The 15,742-nt window shown below is 45.2% G+C and overlaps 1 protein-coding gene across 3 annotated transcripts in view; it reads right to left on the bottom strand.

Moving 5' to 3' along the window:
- LOC308165816 (FXYD domain-containing ion transport regulator 6-like) overlaps nucleotides 1–14,543 on the bottom strand; it is a 15,181-nt gene extending 638 nt beyond the window's left edge. For 2 of the 3 annotated variants that reach the window (XM_080539980.1, XM_080539979.1), the window contains exons 1-8: nucleotides 14,489–14,543; nucleotides 13,427–13,453; nucleotides 5,142–5,165; nucleotides 4,804–4,827; nucleotides 3,824–3,898; nucleotides 2,128–2,164; nucleotides 376–413; nucleotides 1–16 (exon numbers count right to left, since the gene is read on the bottom strand). The exon at nucleotides 1–16 is cut by the window's left edge and continues 16 nt beyond it. In XM_080539980.1, coding sequence (XP_080396106.1) covers nucleotides 12–16; nucleotides 376–413; nucleotides 2,128–2,164; nucleotides 3,824–3,898; nucleotides 4,804–4,827; nucleotides 5,142–5,165; nucleotides 13,427–13,453; nucleotides 14,489–14,540 — 282 coding nt within the window. In that variant the 5' untranslated portion in view covers nucleotides 14,541–14,543 and the 3' untranslated portion in view covers nucleotides 1–11. The remainder of the gene's footprint in view (nucleotides 17–375; nucleotides 414–2,127; nucleotides 2,165–3,823; nucleotides 3,899–4,803; nucleotides 4,828–5,141; nucleotides 5,166–13,426; nucleotides 13,454–14,488) is intronic. The other variant, XM_080539981.1, reaches the window with a different exon arrangement.
- Between the last annotated feature and the right edge of the window lie 1,199 nt (nucleotides 14,544–15,742).

Genomic DNA, 15,742 nt, shown 5'->3' with positions numbered 1-15,742 from the left:
GGTCTTTACTTCTAAGCTACAGAAGGAGAAGAAAGAAAGAAAGAAAATAATGCCAGCATCTTATACAGGTGGGAAAGCCACCACGTCTGATTCATTATGCTGTGTTTAGACATCCCTCAGAAACCAGGGGAGGCTGGCGGAGGTAGAAATCGGAGGACGGGCTCATTGTAAATGCATGGAAGGGAATGAGGAATGGTAAGAAACATGTGTCTTTGATACGGTTCCTCATTCGGTTCCCTGCATTACAATGAGGCCCGTCCTCCGATTTCTACCTCCACCAGCCTCCCCTGATAGAAACCTGTACTTCAATCAAGACCAATATAGATACTGTGTACGACCAACACTACAATGAAGATTAAGCCAGACAATATTTACCCCTTGCAGGACCAGCTTCTACATCAGGCCCCCCAGCACTGAGGGGAAGAGAGAGAGAGGGAAGGAGAGAGAGGGAAGAGAGAGAGGGAGGAGAGAAAGGGAAGAGAGAGAGGGAAGGAGAGAGGGAAGGAGAGAGAGGGAAGAGAGAGAGGGAAGAGAGAGAGAGAGAGGGAAGGAGAGAGGGGAAGAGAGAGAGGGAAGAGAGAGAGGGAAGAGAGAGAGGGAAGAGAGAGAGGAAGGAGAGAGAGAGGGAAGAGAGAGAGAGGAAGGAGAGAGAGGGAAGAGAGAGAGAGGGAAGGAGAGAGGGAAGAGAGAGAGGGAAGAGAGAGAGGGAAGAGAGAGAGGAAGGAGAGAGAGGGAAGAGAGAGAGAGGGAAGGAGAGAGAGGAAGGAGAGAGGGAAGAGAGAGAGGGAAGAGAGAGAGGGAAGAGAGAGAGAGGAAGGAGAGAGATGGAATAGAGAGAGAGGGAAGGAGAGAGAGGAAGGAGAGAGGGAAGAGAGAGAGAGAAGAGAGAGAGGGAAGGAGAGAGAGCGAAGAGAGAGAGGGAAGAGAGAGAGAGGAAGGAGAGAGAGGGAATAGAGAGAGAGGGAAGGAGAGAGAGGAAGGAGAGAGAGGGAAGAGAGAGAGAGAGGGAAGAGAGAGAGGGAAAGAGAGAGAGGAAGGAGAGAGAGAGAAGAGAGAGAGAGGGAAGAGAGAGAGGAAGGAGAGAGAGAGAAGAGAGAGAGGGAAGAGAGAGAGAGGGAAGAGAGAGAGGAAGGAGAGAGAGAGAAGAGAGAGAGGGAAGAGAGAGAGGGAAGAGAGAGAGAGAAGAGAGAGAGGGAAGAGAGAGAGAGGGAAGGAGAGAGAGAGGGAAGAGAGAGAGAGGGAAGAGAGAGAGGGAAGGAGAGAGAGGGAAGAGAGAGAGAGAAGAGAGAGAGGGAAGAGAGAGAGAGGGAAGGAGAGAGAGAGGGAAGGAGAGAGAGAGGAAGAGAGAGGGAAGAGAGAGAGAGGGAAGGAGAGAGAGGGAAGGAGAGAGAGGGAAGAGAGAGAGAGGGAAGAGAGAGAGGAGGGAAAGAGAGAGAGGGAAGAGAGAGAGAGAAGAGAGAGAGGGAAGAGAGAGAGAGGAAGGAGAGAGAGAAGAGAGAGAGGGAAGAGAGAGAGAGGGAAGAGCACATTGAGAACAAACAGTGATATATTTGGGGCTTAACACTAAAACACTAGACAGGAGAGTGGAGCTCTGTTTGAACATGGCTTTGATTGAACATCGGGGCTTGTTCAGAGAGTCACATTACTCACACTACCCCCCCCCCCCCCCCGCACCTCCACCCCCCTACCCCAAATATTTCTTTTGCAGATCTACACGATTCACATGGTTGACCTATTATTATTTTTTAAACGAATTCGAAAGGTGAAAGTTTGCACACCTGACATAGGTAAATGTGTCACTAACATGTCACCACTACAGTAAGTATTGCCTAATAAGAGTATAGTAATAATAAAATGTATATATATAGTCTATTACACAAACTGTACTGCAACCTTAACAGCAGGGTCTCATAGGCAGTCCTTCGACAACCTGGAAGTCACAAACCTTGTACATAATCTTACCAGTAATGCAAAGGGAACACACAGACCTAAAACAACATGCAGGTCACAGTCTCATTCAGAGTCTGACCCTGTTTACTAGTCTGAATGTGACATTTTTATAACCACGGTTCATGGTGTCGGCCATGTTTGTTTGTACACTTTGTACTCTTCCTTGCGCCAACTTACCTCGGCTTCTGGCTCGTCTTGCACTGGCATTTTTTGGCTGCAGAGAGAGAGAGAGAGAGAGAGAGAGAGAGAGAGAGAGAGAGAGAGAGAGAGAGAGAGAAAGAGACAGAGAGAGAGAGACAGAGAGAGACAGAGAGAGAGAGACAGAGAGAGAGAGAGAGAGAGAAAGAGACAGAGAGAGAGAGAGGGACAGAGAGAGAGAGAGACAGAGAGAGACAGAGAGAGAGAGAGAGTAGTTAAATACTATGGCATGGAAACTACTATGGCATGGCCTATAGGTCTACCACAGATACTATATCTATCCATTCAGACCCTATAGGTAAAATGGTAAACGGACTGCACTTACATAGCGCCTTTATCCAAAGTGCTTTACAACGGCCTCTCATTCACCCATTCACACACACATTCACACACCAATGGCGGCAGGCTGCCATGCGAGGCGCTGGCCGGCCTGCTCACTGGGAGCAATTTGGGGTTCAGTGTCTTGCCCAAGGACACTTTGACATGTGGCCAGCCGAGGCTCGAACCGCTGATCTGCCAACCATGCGATCATTAGACGGCGGCTCTACCACAGATACTATATCTATCCATTCAGACCCTACCACAGATGTGCTGCATAGAGCTTCTGTCTAAATCAGGCTCTGAACCCTGTAGAAGGGCACTAGACTGAGAAGGCCTTTCCATGCACAATTATAGTCTTGGTTAGGGGTGTTAGGTATCCAGGGGTGGGGGTCTTAAGTTGTTGTGCAAGATCTTGGCATGCATGCTAGCTGTCCAGCCATCCCAGCCCTCTACCCCAGCCCCCCCACCCAGCCATCCCAGCCATCCACCCCAGCCCGCCCCTTCTACCCCCCCCCCCCAGACATCCCAGCCCTCTGCCTACCTCCCACCCCCCCACCTAGATAATCCCAACCCTCCCCCTACCCCCCACCCAGACATCCCAACCCTCTACCCCAGATCCCCCGCCCCCCCCCCTCACCCAGACATCCCAACCCTCTACCCCAGCCCTCCCCCCTACGCCCTCATCCAGACATTCCAGCCCTCCTCCTCCGACCCCCCCCCCCACCCCCCTCCCCCAGGGAGTAAGTGATCTCCTGATCTCTGCCTTGTTTACTGGGACAGTTGAGTCTAGGTGAGCAGCAGAATAGAGAACAACCAGTTAGATCTGGATACTGCAGTGGATACTACTTGGGCCCAGGGGTCACAAGGTCAAACCAGGGTTCCCACACCTTCTGAAACATCAAATTCAAGCACCTTTCAAGCACCTTTCAAGACTCAATTCCCTCAAATTCAAGGACCCAACACGGCATAGTTTGAGACAGAACTAGTTGACGAGCTAAGTAAAACATTTTTGAATATATATATTTATTTATTTTAGAGAGAGAGAGAGAGAGAGAGAGAGGGGAATTCAATGACCTATGTCTATGACACACTTTCAATGACCCATGTCTATTTTCAAAAACTTTTAAGACCTTGATTTCTTTTTCTCAAATTCACGAATTTTTTCAAGGACCCATGGGAACCCTGTCAAACTAAATGTCCATCGGGGGGACAGCTGGGGGAGGTAGAAATCAGAGGACAGGGCTGCTTGAAATGCATTGAACGGGTGAATGGGAAATCCTCCGATTTCGACCTCCCCCCCACCAGCCTCCCCGCCCTCTGAGGGCCTCGGTCCCTGGTCCGCACTGATACTCACTGACGATGAGGACGATGCCCAGGAGGAAGAGCGTCACCGCGAAGATCAGGCCGCCGATCCTCAGAGACTCGTAATCTGAAATGATAATAATTAGATCAGAATCTGCCGTATGATCCCGGCCCAGATACACAATCAATAATGTTAACTCTGTGGTGCGATTTAATGTATTTCGAAAAAATTTAATACGTTTCAGTGTTGTTGAAAATCAACGACACACTCGCTAGTCAACTAACAAAGCTTGTTTAGTGAGCCTGCTAACAATGTGTTATAGTTACAGTGTTATGGTTAAGGGGGGATTACTCACCGAATCCATTGCATTGCAGTGTTTTGGCTTGACTAGCGAGTTTGTGTTGTGATTCTCAACAACGTTGAAATGTATTTCCGTTTTTTCAAAATGAGTCTGAACATTTTGATTAGTTGCCAACTTGTTCCCCCTTTCACCAGCCGCTGTATTGGTGTGTTTTGTGGACGCCACTACACAGGGGAGGGCAGTGTCATGGTGTGCGTTCGTAAATTCGCTCTGAGAGCGCCGAGGGAGCACACACTGTGTTCAACGTCATAAAGAGACCAAGTAATTTGATTGGACAAGAGGCATTCCATGAGTGCTGATCAGATTTCCAGCGCGAATCTACGAACGCAGCCATGGTGGCAGTGTTTAATGACATCATAGTGGGCCTAATGTAGTAGGCCTGTTGATTGGCTGGGAGGGTTTAGGGATGGGGGGTGTTCAGTAATGAGACTGCAGAGTGGTGGGCGTGGCTAGAACATTTTGGCGGTTGGATTCAGGAAGAAGCCATCAGGGTTACTGTTTTCCGTTGCCCCTGGAAACACAGAAGGAAAACGCCAACCCGTCTCTCGACCTGCCAGATGTTTCCTGTGTGTGTGTGTGTCTATGTGTGTGTGTGTGTGTGTGTGTGTGTGTGAGAGAGAGTGAGAGAGAGAGAGAAGGAGAGAGAGAGAGTGAAGGGTCATATACTCACCGTAGTGAAATGCGCTGTCATCGCCTGAGGAGGAAAAAACAGGAGAGGAGAGGAAGTGAGGAGGAAGAAGAGCCAGGTCAGCCCACTGACAGACAGCCACTCAGAGCTGGACACTCACACAACACAAACTGTGGAAGGCTTCATAACACGCACACACACACACACAGACACACAGACACAGACACAGACACACAGACACAGACACAGACACAGACACAGACACAGACACAGACACAGACACAGACACACACACACACACACACACACACACAGACACAGACACACACACACACAGAGGCTACTTTTAAAAAGTTAGCAACAATTTGAAATGTAAATACCTTTGACCTCGTCCATCGTCGACGCTGGAACAGAAAACACAGAAAGCATCAGTGCTGCAACTCTGACTCTGTGTTTAAGTCATCTGATTAACCAGCTGTTTGGTTACTGAGCTGCTTCTCTCCCAGCGGGGTCAGAATGTAAACAGTGGATCTACTCTGTGAGGGCTCTAGTCTCCACATGTACTCTGGCTAGCTTGTTTCAGGTACTGTAGCTGGCTTGTTTCAGGGGGGGGTCATCCCTATGTTCCCTGGTATCTTAGCTCCCTCCCGAAAAAGGGTCCTATGTTCCCCGCTCCCGAAAAAGTGTCAGATCGGGCAGGGCAGTCTCGCTCGCCGGCAGCGTGTGGAGGTGCCCATGGTTGTTCTATATGGATGATCGGTGACATTATTCTCTCGTCCGACTTCGGAAACTAAGCAGGGTTGGGCCGGGTTAGTACCTGGATGGGAGACCACCTGGGAATCCCTGGTGCCGTACATTTTTACATCGGACCCAGGGAACCCTAGGACCCTTTTTTTCGGGAGAGGGGAACATAGGACCCTTTTTCAGGAGGGAGGTACGTTACCGGGGAACATAGGACCCGGGGAACATAGGACCTGGGGAACATAGGACCTGGGGAACATAGGACTTGGGGAACATAGGACCTGGGGAACATAGGACCCGGGGAACATAGGACCCGGGGAACATAGGACCTGGGGAACATAGGACCCAGGGAACATAGGACCCGGGGAACATAGGACCCAGGGAACATAGGACCCAGGGAACATAGGACCCGGGGAACATAGGACCCGGGGAACATAGGACCCGGGGAACATAGGACCCGGGGAACATAGGACCCAGGGAACATAGGACCCAGGGAACATAGGACCCGGGGAACATAGGACCCGGGGAACATAGGACCCGGGGAACATAGGACCCGGGGAACATAGGACCCAGGGAACATAGGACCCGGGGAACATAGGACCCAGGGAACATAGGACCTGGGGAACATAGGACCTGGGGAACATAGGACCCGGGGAACATAGGTACGCTCCTGTTTCAGGTACTGTAGCTAGCTTGTTTCAGGTGTGCTGTTTTTATTTAGCCTTTATTTAACCAGATAAGTCATTTGAGAGCCAGTTTTCTGATGTCTTTCTGTGGAAAAGCAAAAAATGTAATAACATAATTTTGAATGACAAAAAAAAAAGAAGCAGAAGAAAAAAAAATGATGACCTGGCCAAGAGGACACTTTTTTTTTTTTTACTCAAACACACCATTTTTTTTTCACACATGAAAAGACAGAGAGCACTAACATGCATGAAGAACAGCCGTCCACCCAGTAGAACACAACAACACTGTGCTCATTATAAGTGTAATCTGGCAACACTGGGCTCATTATAAGTGTAATCTGGCAACACTGGGCTCATTATAAGTGTAATCTGGCAACACACTGCAGTCTCATTCTGTTATATAAAGGGAAAACTGCAACGTGTGACAATAACACTCACGCAGCTTCACACAGCCACTGTGAAGTTGCAGCACTGTTGAAAGCAGGGGAGGCAGAATCACATCACCCTGGTCTGTGTGTGTGTGTGTGTGTGTGTGTGTGTGCACCTCAGCACGTAAATAGGGTGAGTAACCAACGACAAAAGCCTAACCAATTAGCCTCGCTCGCTAGCCTCTCTCTACCCTTCCAGGAGCATCACATGAGTATTTCCCGGGTTTACAGTAGACAGTAGATAAGCCCTAATTCATAAACAAACTAAAAAGACTTCAGTGTGACGTCTACCCGCCTCCGTAACAAGGCAAAACCACATCCTGTCCAACCTCCCACGGTCATTAAGAGGAACAACCACTGTAGGACAATCTGCTAACAGTCAGACAGACCCCAGGCTAATGTAGCAGAGGTGGTTTTGAATGACCCCACGACGACCCTACCCAGATCGAATTTGTTGTCTGTTGTGGTGCTTCTGATTGAAAACACCATGGGGGTTGCAGATATTCCTTTTTTCTTCGGTACATACCTCTTGTCTTTCGTCTAATGAGCTGGGTGTGCATATTTTATTCTACTTTATACCTAAAACACTGGCCACCTTCTAGAACTCTCTAGCAACTTCTAGAACTCTCTACCACCTTCTGGAACTGTCTACCACCTTCTGGAACCACTCAATAATCTTGTGATGAGGTATCCCTGACTGTGACATATGGAACTATAGTGTTGTTTCACTAAGGAGCGCTGTAGGAGATCTTTCCCGCCTGCTGCAATCAGACTGTACACCTCCTCCTCCTCCTCCTCCTCCTCCTCCTCCTCCGGCTAGCTGGATCAGGGTGATCAGAGTCAGACTGTCCGATGTTAAAGGTTCTAGACCTAATGGACATTCTTTTTAATTTTATTTTAAATTTTAGTCTATTATAATTATATTGTCACTTTATTTTGTTGTTGTTGTTTGTGGTCTGAGCTGCTGTAATGCTTGAATTTCCCCTCGGGGAATAATAAAGTATGTATGTATGTATGTATGTATGTATGTATGTATGTATGTATGTATGTATGTATGTGTGTATGTATGTATGTATGTATGTATGTATGTATGTATGTATGTATGTATGCATGTATGTATGTATCTATCTATCTATCTATCTATGTAAGTATGTATGTATGTATGTATGTATGTATGTATGTATGTATCTATCTATCTATCTATCCATCTATGTATCTATGTATCTATTTCTAACTCTCTCTCTCTCTCTCTCGCTCTGTCTATCATGTCACCGTCAGACCTTGAGCCTAATGGTAGACGCTTGATTGATTGATTGATTGAAAACTTTATTAGAAGATTTGCAGAAGTAGGTACATGAAAGTACATATTACATACAAGGTCAACTAACAGGATAAAAACCCAAGAAAGCCACTGGCTTATTTCAATTGGGGTCCTTGATTCTCAATTCATCGTTACATGTAAGACAGACAAAAAAAACTAGTACTATCTACAAGATAATACAGACAAATAACTAGTACTATCTACAAGATAAACATACATCCATCATGGGAAGAACAATACAACAAAGCATAAGGTATGTACAGCGGGTAGGACAGGTGGGGACATACACCACAGGTGGGGGCGGGGGACAAAACACAAAGTATGTACAGTGGGTAGTTCGGGTCTTTTAATCTGATTTTTGATTTAGAGGGTCCAGTTACGGATTGCAGCCTCCTGTAAATGTTTTTTGAGAGTGGTTTTGAAGGTGGGCAGTGTTTTGCACTCCTTTAAGATTATAGGAAGGGCGTTCCACATTTTTACTGCATAGTTTGCAAACGAGTTTAACCCCTTGTTTGTGGTGCAACGCGGTTGAACGTGGTTCGTGGAGCTTCCTCTGGTATTGTATGTGTGGACGTTGTTCACTTTTTGGAAGTATGTTGACAGGTACTTGGGTGTCTTTGTGGTGTAGCGTATCTTGAAGACCAGGCCCAGTGCAAGCTGCTGCACTCTGTCAACTACTCGTAGCCAACCAAGGCTCAAAAAATGAGCAGCGGTTAGATGTGTCCTAGGGTTGAGGCCTAGCAGAAGCCTAACCAGTTTATTTTGGGCTGTCTGGAGTCTTGTTTTTTGGGCCTTTGTGGTTCTATAGTACCATGATGTTACGGCATAGTCGAAGTGACATTGAATGAGAGCTCCTGATAGGGTCCTCAGTGTGTTTTTACTGACAAGTGAGGATATCCTGTACAAGAATCTAGTTCTATGGTTCACTTTTTTGATTACTTTTGCTGCCATTTTATCTCCGGAAAGATTTGCCTCTAAGATGGAGCCCAGGTATGTAATATCCTCTTTTCTTGTGATATTAATGTTACCCACTTTTATTTTGAAATTTACAGCCTTTCTGAGTTTAGATGGGGATCCGTATAGGATGGTTTCAGTTTTACCTAGGTGTATTGATAGTTTATTGTCAGCTAGCCAGATGCAGATTCTACTCAGTTCAGTGCTTAGCGCTTTTTCCACCTGCAATATGTCCCTGTCAGAGACCAGCAGAGCCGAGTCATCCGCGAACAGGAACAAATTGCAATCACATGCTGATGACATGTCATTCACATATATTAGGAACAGTAAAGGTCCCAATATGCTTCCTTGTGGAACGCCGCAGGTCACTGGGAGGGGGGGGGACAGTGTTCCGTTCACACTAACCACCTGTTCCCTCCCCTCTAAGTAGGATTGCATCCAGCTCACCGATGTTCTATCGAACCCAATTGCTTTCAGTTTATCTAACAATATGTGGTGATCTACTGTGTCGAAGGCCTTCTGGAGGTCCAGCATGACCATGCCGCAGTACTTGCCCGAGTCCACCTCATGGTTGATGTGGTCGTTCAAATAGAGAAGGCATGTGTCAGTGGAATGGGATGTTCTGAATCCTGATTGAAATTCATACATCAGATTTTTTTCGGTAAGGTACCTATCAACCTGTTCATAAACAATTTTTTCCATAAGTTTCGAGATGGAATTAAGAATAGAAACAGGTCGGTAGTTGCCTGGGTCTAATTTGCTTCCTTTTTTATACAGTGGGGTTACCCTTGCTATTTTAAAGTCAAGGGGGACGTGTCCCTGTTTGATGGAGAGGTTTATTATGTGGGTGATGATTGGGGTAATGGAGGCAGCTGAGTCTTTTAGAAATCTGGCTGGAATATTGTCATGGCCCGTGGCCTTTTCTGAGTGTAGAGCGCCCAGTTTTTTAAACACCTCATCGTTTGACACCATGGAGAGTTTAAAATCATCTTTGCGTACACCCAGTTTATTGTAGAACGCACGGATGTGCTCTACACCATAACGCCCTGAGTGGGGTGGTAGATTGTTAACTAATTTAGTGGCTATGGTTGTAAAGAAAGTGTTTAAGCACTTAGCCACATCCAGCTTGTCTGTAAAGAGAGAATCTCCAGATTTTATGCTGATGTTTGTAGACCTGGTTTTGAGTTTTTGACTGCAACCTAGTTGGCTATTAAGTAGCTTCCAAAGGTCACGTGGTTTGTTTAAGTTGACACGCTTGTGTCTTCCGTGTGAGAGACCAGGGTTTGAACCCCGCCTGTCACACTGAGACCAGCAGCAGCAGCGTGTAAGAATGAGCTGTCCTTCTAGAACGCTCCGCGTGAGGCCTGGCCCCAAACCAGACGAGGCGATTACTGAGCTAAAACCCCCAGATGAGAAAATGTTTAATCCTCAGGAGCGGACCATTTCTCACATAACTCTGGATTAGATTTAATGTCTCAGTGGTATTTCATCTAGTTATATAATCTGCCTGGAATCTTAACACCATGTAAAGTGCTTAATACATGCTATAGGACAGGGGTCGGCAATTAGGTTTGGCCTCGGGCCAAATTTTTTTTGAGCCACTAGATGGCGGGCCCGAACTTTTTTTTTTTTTTTTTTTTTTTTTTTCTTTCCTAACTCCAGGGGAGCCACCCCTCCTAAATTTCGTTGTTTGGTACCTGTACTGTAGCAATGACAATAAAGACCATTCATTCATTCCATTCATTCATTCATTCATTCATTCATTCATAAGTAATTGATTGTTAAAAAATGTGACACGTTCTAATGCTTTTACTTTTCTTTCGAAAAATGTACACATCGCTAGTCAACTAACACAGCTTGTTTTGTGAGCCTGCTAACAATGTAAAGTAGTGTTGTAGTTAACTAGGTAACAATGTAAAGTAGTGTTGTAGTTAACTAGGTAACAATGTAAAGTAGTGTTGTAGTTAACTAGGTAACAATGTAAAGTAGTGTTGTAGTTAACTAGGTAACAATGTAAAGTAGTGTTGTAGTTAACTAGGTAACAATGTAAAGTAGTGTTGTAGTTAACTAGGTAACAATGTAAAGTAGTGTTCTAGTTAACTAGGTAACAATGTAAAGTAGTGTTCTAGTTAACTAGGTAACAATGTAAAGTAGTGTTGTAGTTAACTAGGTAACAATGTAAAGTAGTGTTGTAGTTAACTAGGTAACAATGTAAAGTAGTGTTGTAGTTAACTAGGTAACAATGTAAAGTAGTGTTGTAGTTAACTAGGTAACAATGTAAAGTAGTGTTGTAGTTAACTAGGTAGCAGTCCAATCCATTACATTGCAGTATTTTGGCTTGACTAGCAAGTTTGTGTTGTGATTCTCAACAACGTTGAAATGTAGTTTCACCCTTTTCCATAGTTTTGAATAATAAATGTGTGGACTGACGATGTAGCGCAGCCTAGCTTATTCTAATAATTATTTAACATACTTTCATTCTGAATGATTCCCCCCTCCTCCCAGACAAGGTCACATTATTATTGGATTGGTTGTTTGCGTGCCGGGTGAAGTTAGCTAAACATTTAACCTGCTAACTAGCAAGAGAAACATCATGTCACTCTCCAAAGGTGTAAAGAGGAAAGTTGACGGTGAAAACAGGGCATTTAAAGAGGAATGGACAGCGAACTATAATGTTCATCCTACCTGGTTTCATCAACGCAAAGCCGTTGTGAGACTCACATCTTCCGTGCTCACAATGTTCCCTTTCTATACATGCGAGTCGTCCTTTTCCTCAATGAATGTGATAAAGACGCACGAGAGGAATCGATTGATGCAAAAAAAAACTTGAGAACTGCCTGCGGATTAAAGTGACGTCCATATAACCAGATATCAAGCAAATACTGACCGATGGGAGATGCCACTTTTCACATTAAGTGAGTACCAAGCCTGTCGTTATTGTATTTAATAACCTAATTGTATTTTGTATATTTTGAATGAATGGCTCATTGTAATTATTATCCCTAATAGCGTGTTTGCTCTGTCGTTTCAGGAGCATAGGCCTATGCACCACCACCCCTCGCATAAGCGGATTACTTTTCTTTCTTTTCTTTTTTTCACCAATTTTGTTGTCAATGTTTTTCAGAATATTAAACTGAATTTGCTTTGTTACTGTTCATATGTGTGTTGCAGTCACATATACGTAAACATTACGTTTGAATTATTTACTGAGCTGGTGTTATTTTTTTCAAACCACACACGGCTATTTCAGCACTACACATTGTCCACCTACTTATGATTCACTATGAGGGGTTCAGCGTCAGTGCGCTTCGGTGCACCCCGCTGCCTGATTGTCTGTCCCTGTGTCATTCACTCTCAACATGGATAAAAGTACAATAAGCATTATTCAGGTAGAGGTAGATTCTCTATTCGGACATTATAGGCGCTATATGTGGGACTGTCGGTCCGATATTGTAAAAAAAAAAAAAGTGGATTCTCAAAATATTCTGCTGGGCCAAATATTATTGGTGATGGGCCAGCAATGGCCCGCGGGCCGCCTATTGCCGACCCCTGCTATAGGACATACAGTCTGGATTGTAAATACTCCTGACATCATGTAGCTATAGCATTTTCTGGTGGTGGGGGTGGGGAAGGGGGGCTGTTTACTTACTTTACTTACTGAGTGTGTGCTTCTGCCTGCCTTGTGTGCCAGATGGGCTGGGTAAGCACCTTTGGGACTATTCCATTGGTTCAATGGCACCAGACAAAAACAATCAAGCACAGAGAAGTGTTTGAAATGAACAACAACAGTCAGAATAGTCTCTCCTCTATTCCTCACATCCTCTCTCTCTCTCTCTCTCTCCTGGCTTCCTTCTCAAAACACTTAACACTACAACAGCCGTGCCTTTTTACTTACTAAAAGAGCCGCCTTTTTACAATGCAAAGCTGCTATTTACACACAACGACCACTAGTTGGCCGCTTGTAAATTAGCCTGCCTCCTACACAGAAAAACTGCAAAACAGCTTTATACTATCTTATCCTGAAGTGATTTTGAAAATGTAAGGATACTGGGTGGTAGAACGCACATATCTAGGAAAAGTCATGAAAGGAGGGTCCTGAAATTTGATCGAGTGCAGTACTCACAGGGATCAAATGACCCATCATGGCTATTCTAGTGTTAAAGGGACAGTTTCACCCAAAGTCCAAGCAGCCACAGTAGAACCAGCCTCAGGACAGACATCCATACGAGAGAGACAGTTAAGAAGCCGGCGGCAAAGATGGCCGTGCACGATCACCAGTGTCCACTCCAGTGCGAAGCAGACCACACCAGGGGAGGAGGCTGGCGGAGGCAAAAGTCGGAGGATTCGGGGGGGCCTCATTGTAAACCCACCGTGGTCACACACACACACACAAGTGTTTGATACCATTCCTCGTTCCTCTTTCCCACGCATTACAACGAGGCCTCCGTCCTCCGATTGTCTCCCTCCACCGGCCTCCCCTTCCCTGAAGCCAGACAGACAGAACACACACGTCACTCCTCCTCTCACACACTTACCTGGCATCTCTCTACCAAACGCCGACCCTGTGAGCACACAGACAGAAACACCAGAGGCCTGTTCACTTATAAGGCTCAAAAATAGTTTCTTCTCCCAGACCGTCCGCATGCTAAACGAAAGACATTAGAGGTAGAAGGACCGCGGCACACCTCTTTATTTCTTAATAGCACACCTATTTATCTCTTAAAGCACACCTATTTATCTCTTAAAGCACACCTATTTATCTCTTAAAGCACACCTATTTATCTCTTAAAGCACACCTATTTATTAACTGGTTTTTAATTGGTTCCCTTGTACTGTGCTAGGCTACTGCCTTTTTAAAAGCAGTCTTTTTATATAGTGCAGGATACTGTTGCTACTTGCACAGCACTTTATGTTCAGCACTTTATGTCTCTCCTGTCCTGTGTCTTTTATTGTTACTATTTTTTTTTCTTTTCTGGCACAGTGTGGAGTGTCTAGGTCCATTTCATTTCACTGCATGTTTTACTTTGTATTTCTGTGCATGTGACAAATAAAGAACCCTTGAACCCTTGCTACTGAACCCTCACACAGAGTCACACAGTCTCACATTTCAAATTTCAGTTATTTGGTCTAAAAATGAGGTGCTAGGTTTTAAAAATGAGATCCTGCAAGGAAATTAGTCCGACCACATCTATTTACGCGGAAATTAATCAAGCTGGAACCAAAAAAATGCCAATTCGCTTCCTTTTTTGTCTGTATGGCAGTGAAATCCCTAATTTCATCACCTCAAGGATGACAAAAAGCTATTCAAAGAGGTCTAAAAAACGTCTAAAAAGGTCTTAAATTTGACTTGTTGAAACTTGTAGGAACCCTTGTAGGAACCCTTGTAGGAAGCTTTTCAGGAGGAGTGGAGACCCTACAGGGAGGAGACTTCCCCTTTATGGAAGAGATACTTTCTCCTGGAGGGAGTTATAATTGTCTCTGTGTGTAGTTATTAATGTCTGTGTGTGTGTGTGTGTGTGTGTGTGTGTGTGTGTGTGTGTGTGTGTGTGTGTGTGCGTGTGTGTGTGTCTAGGAGAAGGATAACGGAAGATGCTCACCTAACGCAGGACCCATGCAGACGCAGAGTGCTACCACCAGAGACAGATCCATTATCACACCTGTCAACAACAACAACAACAACAAGAACACAAACACGGCCATTTAGATCCCCACACAAGACAACAGCATTAACATTTAAAGGACTGATGGATTGTGGCGTTAAAGTACACTTCAGAATGGGTGCTACAACCGAAAGAAAATAACGTCAAACGACTATTGATTCTGATGATACACTAATGGACTTCACTTTAGCGCCTTATTTCAAAGCGCTTTACAACGGCCTGTCATTCACCCATTCACACATCATGCAAGGGGCCGGCCCGCTCATTAGGAGCAATTTGGGAGTTCAGTGTCTTGCTCAAGGACTTATCACAAATACATTCGTCTAAGTCAGTGGTTCTCAACCCTCTCCTCATCGAACCCCAGCCGCTCCACATATTTGATTTGTTCCACCACCAGCACACCTGATTCAACTAATCAATTAGGATTTGTACTTGATCAGTTGAATCAGGTGTGCTGGTGGTGGAACAGATCAAATATGTGGAGCGGCTGGGGTTCGATGAGGAGAGGGTTGAGAACCACTGGTCTAAGTAAATGAATCATCTATCCATCAGTCATCTATCCATCAGTCATCTATCTATCAGTCATCTATCCATCAGTCATCTATCCATCAGTCATCTATCCATCAGTCATCTATCCATCTGTCATCTATCCATCAGTCATCTATCCATCAGTCATCCATCTGTCATCTATCCATCAGTCATCTATCCATCAGTCATCTATCCATCAGTCATTGCAAAAAAAAAAGATCTATGCTCGGGCCAGGGGCCATTGGCAGTCAAAATGCTAGAAGATGGGAGAATATATTTATTTATGTATTTATTTATGTCTTTACAGTAGAGAAACTCTATAGGAGGGTAGATGGGACGGAGAGGTTTCAGGAGGGACAGTTAAGGTGCAGCCTGAAGAGAACAAATTAGGTTCCTTCACACACAAAGGTTTGACCAGTTACAGTTGTTACCCTCTTGTGTCTTTCAACCGGGTTGTCGGAAATTAAGTACTAGCCTACTTACGCTAAGAAGCTTTCAGACCCCAGAGCAGAGAGCCAGATGAGAAAACAAAAACATGCTGTACGTTTCCCCAGACTCAGACTGATTACAGCCTCACCCTGGTCTCCCAGCTCAGCGGTGGAGGCACAAACACACACACACACACACACACACACACACACACACACACACACACACTCACAC

Source organism: Nansenia antarctica (genome assembly GCF_963989245.1).
Source record: "Nansenia antarctica genome assembly, chromosome: 10".
Taxonomy (NCBI): Eukaryota; Metazoa; Chordata; class Actinopteri; order Argentiniformes; family Microstomatidae; genus Nansenia; species Nansenia antarctica.
Note: the sequence above shows the minus strand (reverse complement) of the source record. Positions and strands in the feature narration are given on the sequence as shown.